This window comes from Etheostoma spectabile, unplaced genomic scaffold (genome assembly GCF_008692095.1).
Source record: "Etheostoma spectabile isolate EspeVRDwgs_2016 unplaced genomic scaffold, UIUC_Espe_1.0 scaffold00014704, whole genome shotgun sequence".
In the NCBI taxonomy this organism is placed as follows: Eukaryota; Metazoa; Chordata; class Actinopteri; order Perciformes; family Percidae; genus Etheostoma; species Etheostoma spectabile.
In genome coordinates, this window is record NW_022604037.1 from 2283 (window position 1) to 12500 (window position 10218).

Here is a 10218-nt window from a genome sequence, read left to right on the forward strand (position 1 = left end):
ACTAACCAAAGTTCAAAGTTCAAAATTTATTGTCATATGCACTTTAGTACAAGTACCACAGCAATGAAATACAGTGTGCCCTATTGCACTCTCTCAGCACCCGTCAACAGTAACAATCAATAACAGTAATATAGTTTAAAAACATAAAACCATTTAACCACCACAATAAACAGTGGCTAAGCGACTAAACACAGACCCCAGCCCTCCTTCCTGCTGCGCTATCATTCAACAACCTGATCACCTGAGGATAAAAACTATCCCTAAAACGTGATGTGCGCGTTGGGATACTCTGCAACCGTCTCCCTGATGGAAGGGGGGAGAAGAGGTTGTGTGCAGGATGACTAGAATCCTGCATAATACTACGTGCCTTCTTAGTGCTACGTTTCCAGTAAATATGTTGCAATGGTTCAAGTGGAACGCCGATGATTTTAGACGCAGTTTTGACCACCTTTGTCAGAAGATTACGATCATGTGAAGTAGTCCTACCAAACCACACTACAGTGTTACCTGTCAATATACTCTCGATTGTACAACGGTAGAATTCCTTAAGAATATTAAGAGACATGCCATATTTCTTAAGACACCTCAAAAAATATAGCCTCTGATGTGCCTTCTTAATGGCACACCTGATATGAAACGACCATGTGAGGGAGTCTGAAATATGGACGCCTAAGAATTTAAACGTGTTGACAATTTCAACAGGAGAGTTGTTAATGTAGACCGGTGTGTGTGTGAATTTGTTCTTCCTAAAATCTATGAACCACCCTAGAAACAACTTTATCGGCATCGTCGTGACTTCAACAAGAGCGCAGAGCCGTCGTAGTTCGCCCGCAACTCTGCATTTAATTATTTTAACCAGATTTCATTCACGTAAGTCGAAGCTTTGGAAGAAGAAGCCGAGCTTCTTGGAGCTGGACGCCAACAATAAACGTTGAGAAACACCTCGTTTCCATTTCTACCTGCAAACCAACAGCTGCTGGATCACATGACCTCTGGAAGCTTCACAGCTGTTTTGCCTGTTGTTCTTCCTTTAGTACCCCCCCCCCCCCCCCCCCGGCTCGTTTAGACCGTCGACTGGTAAGATGTGCAGAAGATGTTTCCTACTGTTTGTCCTCATTCTTCAATAAAGTTTGACTTAAAAAAAAATAAAACGCAGCTCCGTCAATATGCAGATTAGCAGAGTTGTCTTCCCGTCGCTGTTCCCGACATTTGTTTCACTTTTTCAATGTTGTTGGTGCTTTTTTGATATTTCTAATGTTGACACATTCATCTTATTTCGAAGGCTCATTTTTTGTGATAAAAAAAAAAAAAAAACTGAAAACGGGTCCAATTTGACCCGAGGACAACATGAGGGGGACGTCGTAGGTGGACCAGGGGACGTCGTAGGTGGACTAGGTGGACGTCGTAGGTGGACCAGGGGACGTCGTAGGTGGACCAGGTGGACGTCGTAGGTGGACCAGGTGGACGTCGTAGGTGGACTAGGTGGACGTCGTAGGTGGACTAGGTGGACGTCGTAGGTGGACCAGGTGGACGTCGTAGGTGGACCAGGGGGACGTCGTAGGTGGACTAGGTGGACGTCGTAGGTGGACCAGGGGGACGTCGTAGGTGGACTAGGTGGACGTCGTAGGTGGACCAGGGGGACGTCGTAGGTGGACTAGGTGGACGTCGTAGGTGGACTAGGTGGACGTCGTAGGTGGACTAGGTGGACGTCGTAGGTGGACGAGGGGGACGTCGTAGGTCAGGGGTCTCAAACTCAACTTTCTTGGGGGCCGCTGGAAGTAGAGTCTGGGTTTGGCTGGGCCGCATCAAGTATTCCAAAAAAACCCAACTATTTCCTCCAAACAGGGCGCGGAACTGCCGGTGCTTTAAGCCCCTAGATCTGATATGGTTGGTGAATTTCACAACAACAGACATCACATTGTCAAACCTCAGGCATTTGCCGCAAAGAGTACTTAGCTAGCTTGACAACCGTTACGCCGCTGTCAGGAGACTACTACGGTAGCCCATAAGTGACAAGCGCAATGCTAAAAAGTTTCAGAACGCGCGGGCCGCACTAACACTTAACTTTGATGTCAAGTAGGGGGCCACAAAATATCATCCCGCGGGCCGCAATTGGCCCCCGGGCCGCGAGTTTGAGACCCATGTCGTAGGTGGACGAGGGGGACGTCGTAGGTGGACTAGGTGGAGGGACGTCGTAGGTGGACGAGGGGGACGTCGTAGGTGGACGAGGGGGACGTCGTAGGTGGACTAGGTGGAGGGACGTCGTAGGTGGACGTCGTAGGTGGACGAGGGGGACGTCGTAGGTGGACGAGGGGGACGTCGTAGGTGGACGAGGGGGACGTCGTAGGTGGACGAGGGGGACGTCGTAGGTGGACTAGGTGGAGGGACGTTGTCGAGGCTTAGCTGAAGAAACCCAGCGTCACGAGCGAGGACCTCCACCAGAATCCCAGATACAAACAACTACTACTTTCTCAGGGAAGACCAGGACTAGGTGGAGGGACGTCCAGCTGGGACGAGGCCTCGGGGAAGACCAGGACTAGGTGGAGGGACGTCCAGCTGGGACAAGGCCTCGGGGAAGACCAGGACTAGGTGGAGGGACGTCCGGCTGGGAGGAAGCCTCGGGGAAGACCCAGGACTAGGTGGAGGGACGTCCGGCTGGGAGGAAGCCTCGGGGAAGACCCAGGACTAGGTGGAGGGACGTCCGGCTGGGAGGAGGCCTCAGGGAAGACCAGGACTAAGTGGAGGGACGTCCAGCTGGGAGGAGGCCTCGGGGAAGACCCAGGACTAGGTGGAAGGACGTCCAGCTGGGAGAAGGCCTCGGGGAAGACCCAGGACCAGGTGGAGGGACGTCCAGCTGGGAGGGGGCCTCGGGGAAGACCCAGGACCAGGTGGAGGGACGTCCAGCTGGGACGAGGCCTCGGGGAAGACCAGGACTAGGTGGAGGGACGTCCGGCTGGGAGGGGGCCTCGGGGAAGACCAGGACTAGGTGGAGGGACGTCCGGCTGGGAGGAAGCCTCGGGGAAGACCCAGGACTAGGTGGAGGGACGTCCGGCTGGGAGGAGGCCTCGGGGAAGACCCAGGACCAGGTGGAGGGACGTCCAGCTGGGAGGGGGCCTCGGGGAAGACCCAGGACTAGGTGGAGGGACGTCCAGCTGGGAGGAGGCCTCGGGGAAGACCCAGGACTAGGTGGAAGGACGTCCAGCTGGGAGGAGGCCTCGGGGAAGACCCAGGACTAGGTGGAGGGACGTCCAGCTGGGAGGAGGCCTCGGGGAAGACCCAGGACCAGGTGGAGGGACGTCCAGCTGGGAGGAGGCCTCGGGGAAGACCCAGGACTAGGTGGAAGGACGTCCAGCTGGGAGGAGGCCTCGGGGAAGACCCAGGACTAGGTGGAGGGACGTCCAGCAGGGAGGAGGCCTCGGGGAAGACCCAGGACACGAGTAACCTTTGTTTTATGAATACAGTTATATAATGTATATTATTCTACAGGATGAGAACTTTTGCTTTCAGTGATTTAAGTATAACGTTTTACACTTTTTAATGTTGTCTTTCAGCATTAGCATCATCTATTATTATTTTAGGGGGACCTCCAGGGACAGTGGAGGTAAATTAGCCTCCAGGTTGATTCTGGGACATTTTACTTTCATGTGTTATTAGCGTGCATTGTCCCCAGTAAATAAACCTGAAATATATAAAGTATAAAGACAGTTTGAACAGCTGATCCTCCCAGTTGAACCTGTACGGCTCTAGAACAGGTCTGGATCAGGGGACAGATCAGGGGACAGATCAGAGAGCAGCTCGGTGTTCGGAGGACAGCTAAACTGAAAAAGCTCTTCTTCTACAAACTACTATTTTTTGTGACTGTTATTGCCACTCTTCATTCTAACCCCAACCGGCCGTCAGACACCGCCTACCAAGAGCCTGGGTTTGGGTCTGGGTCTGGGTCTGGGTCTGTCCCAGGTTTCTGCCTAAAAGGAAGTTTTTCCTCTCCACTGTGGCCCTGTTGCTTGCTCTGGAGGAAACTACTGGAACTGTTGGGTCCTTGTAAATTCTGGAGTGTGGTCTAGACCTGGTCTATCTGTAAAGGGTCTCCAGATAACTGTGTCTCCGCTCAGTTCTTGAAGGTTTTTCTGCGTTTTCACCACAGCTGAGGAAGTGTTGAGATTATGCAAATGAGGGTTTAAAAGCGGCTGGGGGATTTTTTAAAGTGCCCATATAAGTAAGAGCCAGCATATCCTTCTTGGATTAGGATGGCACCGAGATCAGCTGTCTCCGTGGTGGGGGGGGGGGGGATCAATATATTATATATGTGTTGTCAGTTTGTCTCATTCTGCAGCGATAACACAGAAATGTGTTTTTTTTAGATGAAACTGATGTTGATAAGTTTCCTTTTGGAAACGTCATTAGAAAATGGGAAAAATTAGAAGTTGGAAAAAAGGTAAAAAATTGCAATATATTGCAGAATATTGCAATGTTTAATATTGCAATAATATCGTATCGGGAGGCGTCTGCTGACCCCCCCCCCCCCCCCCCAGCTGTGGGTCCCGCTGCACTACACCCTGCTACGTCCTGCTATGACATGAACTACCTTGATACTATAAATAGAATTGAATTATGAAAAAACTATGGGGTCTTGGGGGAGGGGGGGGGGTATTTTGTGTCTCTGGTGCTTCCACACACATACACATTTGGATAAAAAACATCCATGGTGTTGTGAGTGAGATCCGGTTCCTGAACGTCCTCAGATCCGGTTCCTGGATCAGGTTTCTGAATGTCCTCTGATCCGGTTCCTGAACGTCCTCAGATCCGGTTCCTGGATCAGGTTTCTGAATGTCCTCTGATCCGGTTCCTGAACGTCCTCTGATCCGGTCCCTGAACGTCCTCTGATCCGGTCCCTGAACGTCCTCTGATCCGGTTCCTGGATCCGGTTTCTGAATGTCCTCTGATCCAGTTTCTGAATGTCCTCTGATCCGGTTTCTGAATGTCCTCTGATCCGGTTTCTGAATGTCCTCTGTCTTCAGTCTCCGGGTGAGCTGTCCAACGTCTGCTCGGCTTTCTACGTCACTAGAGACGAGGTGGCTAACCGTAGCATGCTAACCGTAGCATGCTAGCTCCTTCTCAATGGAAAACACTGCTCCAACACACACACACACACACACACACTGGTGGACCATAATCTCCAAAAGAGCTACTTCCTGTCCCTGGTCTACTTCCTGTCCCTGTTGTGGCCCTGGTCCAGAAGAAGTCTCCCAGCTAATCCTGCCTTGGACTGCCCAAAGCTGGAGAATAAGTTATCAGCTGATGGGATCTTACAACAAAGATAGTATAGAGGTGAGACGTCTCTCTCTGGAGCCAAAACAGACCTAAACACACAGGGTGAAAACCGGACCTGCAGCGGTTCTGGTCCACCCTCAAAATACAGCTATGACCCTGAAATGAGCAGAATAAGGAGCTTTAACGCAGTTTCCTGTTGTAAGTGTGGGATGTTTAAAAAGCATGAGAAACGCTGGAGCCCCCGGTAAGGGGCTGAGAAGACGACGAGTATTTACCCCCCCGTTTTTCTACTTTACAACAGAAACCGTTTACAACCAGACTGGATAACCAGCTGTGGGACTGCTGTGTTTGGGTGCATCCATGATGGAAGTGGGACAAAACAAAACTTTAAAATACTTTTTAACAAATGGTGCCTATTATATTAAGAGGACCAGTCCTCGCCATGGTGACTGCGGGTTTCACTCTGGCTTGTCTTATCGAGTATGTACACACACACACACACACACACACACACACACACACACACAATTAATATATGCCCATTAAGAGCTTGTACTGCCTTCAGGGTTTGATGCTCTCAACACTGGACTCAACTCTGACACTTTAACAATAATTTATGGTTTATGCTTTTCTTTGTTTATTTGACGAAGGTTCTTATTGTTGTCTTTATACTGTCTTTTTTAATCTATTTTTTATTTCTTTTTTCTTGCTAAAACTGCTGCTGGAATTTTCAATTTCCTCGCGGGAGTCATCCCAAAAGGACCAATAAAGAGAAGTCTAGGTCTAGGTCTAGGTCTCCTCCTCCATCAGTCAGCGTTAACAGGCAGGAATGTCATCACCTCCGTCTGAGTGTTCGCTGCTTATCAGGACCCGCGTCATGCTGGAGGCATCCAGACCCCAACGAGTCACAGCAGGGCAAACAATGTGTACTGAGACCCTGTCATCACACACACACACACACACACACACACACACACACACACACACACACACACACACACACACACTTCAGTCTGCCTGCTGTGACCTGAACTCCTTCCAAAACACACACACACACTTCAGTCCGCTTGCAACAGGGTGTGTAATGACAAAGACCTGAACTTCTAAAACACACACACACACACACACACCACACACCACCACACACACACACACACACACACACACACACACACACACAACACACACACCACACACACACACACACCAGCCCGCCTGCTGCAGGGTGTGTAATGACAAAGACCTGAACTCCATCCAAAACACACACACAGTAATTTTACAATAACCTAATTTTGATATTTCTGATTGAGATGAAAAAGTTCACCAGGAAAATTAAGAAGAAATATCTGACAGCTGAAGGTGTTTTTTTTAAAGTTAAATAAATGCAACATCTTTCCAAAAATCAAGTCGTTGTTTCACTGTTACATAATGGATTATGTTTTTCTTTATCGAGCATCTCTTCAAATAATGACTGAGTGTCTCGAAGGGACGTCGCTAGTTTCTCCAAATATTGAGGTTTTGGTTTATTTTGATAAAGTTTCTCAAGTAGCTAGGTCATTAAAGTTACTTTTAAGATCCTTTGTTCTCATCACGTTGGAGAAAGAAGATAAGTTTCAATATAGATGAAAAAAAATAAAAATAAATCAGTGTACAGTTGTGACAGCGCTGTGGAGCTAACGGTAACCGAAGCTGCTCTGACCCGTTAGCTTAGCCACTTAGCAACTTAGCCAGCTATCGTTATGTTACATACATTTCGTTAGCTGTGACCGTTAACAACAATTTAACGGGCTATGTTTGGAAACTACAACGTGAAGATAAAAAAAGACAACGTGGTGTTAAAAAACAGCTTTAACAACACGGTTACCTTAGTTACATCCGAGAGCATTGATGTTGGTTGTGGCTAAAGGGGATACATCTATGACCGGAAGATACGCAAAAATCTAACTAAATCTAACTAAATCCATGCTAACAGAAAAATATATATATTATAATTGTAGTACTTTCACCCAGGGAACTTGTCTTCGTTTCTCGGGTTTGTTTTAATCCAAACCGCGATATTTCTGGTGACTTGCGTTAAACTTAACGGTCGTAACGGTAACGTTAGCGGTTAGCTTAGCTTGGGGGTTAGCCTAGCTAAAAATCACTGCTGTGCTAACGGCGCTAACGGTGCTAACCTGGAGCTAACTGTGCTAACGGCGCTAACCTGGAGCTAACTATGCTAACTGTGCTAACGGTGCTAACCTGGTGCTAACGGCGCTAACCTGGAGCTAACTGTGCTAACGGTGCTAACGGCGCTAACCTGGAGCTCGGCCCTCTCCACTTCCCAGTGCGCTCGCTCCATCTCGAACCGGGCCCACTCGTGCTGGATGTAGTGCAGGATGCCGGGGATGGTGTACTGCTGCTGGGGCCGGGGCAGCTCGTCTTGCTGGTGGGGCACCATGACTCCTCCGCCTCCTCCTCCTCCTACCGATCGACGGGCTAGCGCCGCTGCCGTTGCCCCCTTGCTGCGGCGGCGGAGGCTGTCTCGGGGCTCCGACCCCTCCTCCTCCGGTCTGCTCATCCATGTTTGGTTTTTTTTTTTTTCCTTTTCTTTTCTGTTTTTTTTTTTTTTTTTTTAGAAAAGTAGAAGGAAACAAGCAGCCACGCGCCGCGGAATGATCCCCGTCCCCTCCCTAAAGTCCGTGTCTCCGCTCCGTGTCCGTCGGGCTGGCTCCACCGCGGTGTGCGAGGCTGGCTGCCCCCGGAGGGCTGCGGCGAGTGCGGCTGGTTGCGGACGCGGTGTTGATGTGTGTGGCTCTAACCGGCCGCCATTACTGCTCTCGCTCCCTCTCTCTCTCCCTCTCTCTCTCGCTCCCTGGATCCGATGATTACGGAGGGAGAACCCAGCCGCGCTGCATGATGGGAAAAATCCATCCTGTTTTTTTTTTGTTTTTTTTTTCTTCTTTCCCATGTCGTCCACCTTTGTAACGTTCACTGCACAGCGAGAAAGTAGGAAACCAAAATTGCAATTTTATTTTATACATTCAGAATACAAATATATACGGAAGAGGATTAGGGCCACCGGTGAAAGATGTATGTGAGTTCTGACTTTTTTCTAAGAATTCTGATTTTTTTTTTAATTCTGAGATTAATCTCAGAATTCTGACTTTTTTCTCATTAGTACTTTTTTTAATTTTGAGATTAATCTCAGAATTCTGAATTTATTCTCAGAATTCTGATTTTTTTAATTCTGAGATTAATCTCAGAATTCTGACTTTTTTCTTATAATTCTGATTTTTTTTTTTAAATTTTGAGATTAATCTCAGAATTCTGACTTTTTTCTTATAATTCTGATTTTTTTTTTAAATTCTGAGATTAAAATCAGAATTCTGAAAAATGTCAGAACTCACATAAATCTTTTCACCAGTGGCCCTAATAACAAATATATAACGTCTCTAATATACAAACTTCTCCCTCGGGTCGAGCATATAATCCAAACACAGGAGCATGTACGTGACAAATCTACATTAAGAAGAAGAAAAATAAATAAGAGAAAAATAGAAAATAAATAAACAAATAAATAAAAAGGGGCTATCTCAAATTAAATTGAAAGTTTCGAGTAAATAAACCAAATCGTGGCTTTTCCATCATTGACCCGGTTTTATACACAACAGGTTTAATAAAACAAAATGATAGAATGAGTAGAAAGGACAACTAAGGGTTGTTTTTTATTATTAAAGATTCATATCAAACATACAAAACAAGGCACATTGCAAACCTATCCAGTCAATTTTACATCTTGAATTGAACATGGAGTACAACATTTTTACATTTTCCAAAAAATAAAATAAAACAAACAAAATAAAGAGAAAAGAAACCAAGTGACTCAATAGTCGACATTTAGGACATTTAGCATATCTCCACCAGACTCCATGTAAATAATCACTACTTTTAGCGTGTATAGAGCAGCATATCTCCACCAGACTCCATGTTAATAATCACTACTTTTAGCATGTATAGAGCAGCATATCTCCACCAGACTCCATGTAAATAATCACTACTTTTAGCGTGTATAGAGCAGCATATCTCCACCAGACTCCATGTAAATAATCACTACTTTTAGCGTGTATAGAGCAGCATATCTCCACCAGACTCCATGTAAATAATCACTACTTTAGCGTGTATAGAGCAGCATATCTCCACCAGACTCCATGTAAATAATCACTACTTTTAGCGTGTATAGAGCAGCATATCTCCACCAGACTCCATGTAAATAATCACTACTTTTAGCGTGTATAGAGCAGCATATCTCCACCAGACTCCATGTAAATAATCACTACTTTTAGCATGTATAGAGCAGCATTCTCCACCAGACTCCATGTAAATAATCACTACTTTTAGCATGTATAGAGCAGCAATTCTCCACCAGACTCCATGTAAATAATCACTACTTTTAGCATGTATAGAGCAGCAATTCTCCACCAGACTCCATGTAAATAATCACTACTTTTAGCGTGTATAGAGCAGCATATCTCCAGCAGACTCCATGTAAATAATCACTACTTTTAGCAAGTATAGAGCAGCATATCATTATCATGTAAATGGTGGCTTTTCATAATTATATTGTTTTCTTTCAACTTTGAATGAAGTGTGCTATAAGATGATAAAATTACAGTTTATTTACATTAAGTCTGGTGGGTTGGGGGATGGAGATTTTGGGGCTATTTGAATACAGTTTTCCGGAACAGCAACAAAAAAAACATGTTTTATTTTTTTACCTTAAAGACAAATTGAATACTTAACACACACAAATAATGTAATTGATTGGCTGTACGTATTACTTTATAAGCAGTCACAATTGATTACAAATCTGTAATAACATTGAATGACAGTTAAAGAAAGATTCTGATCCGTATGTTTCGTGAACGCACCAGATGAGAGCTCTACTGAGCATGCGTCAGAAATGCT

At 46.3% G+C, this 10218-nt stretch overlaps 2 protein-coding genes across 5 annotated transcripts in view; one reads left to right on the forward strand and one right to left on the reverse strand.

Annotated features, from left to right (window-relative positions):
• Nucleotides 1–7570: 7570 nt before the first annotated feature.
• LOC116679473 (striatin-4) lies at nt 7571–7956 on the reverse strand (the record flags this gene model as incomplete). The annotated part of the gene is given in 1 exon segment (XM_032509127.1): nt 7571–7956. A coding segment is annotated over 1 exon segment (261 nt), but the record flags the coding sequence as incomplete, so codon positions are not given.
• Nucleotides 7957–10185: 2229 nt separating this feature from the next.
• The window catches only part of ap4s1 (adaptor related protein complex 4 subunit sigma 1), a 4085-nt gene continuing 4052 nt past the window's right edge, over nt 10186–10218 (forward strand). For 2 of the 4 annotated variants that reach the window (XM_032509128.1, XM_032509129.1), the window contains exon 1: nt 10186–10218. This exon is cut by the window's right edge and continues 240 nt beyond it. The gene's annotated coding sequence lies outside the window, so the exon portion shown is untranslated. The other 2 variants (XM_032509131.1, XM_032509130.1) reach the window with 2 other exon arrangements.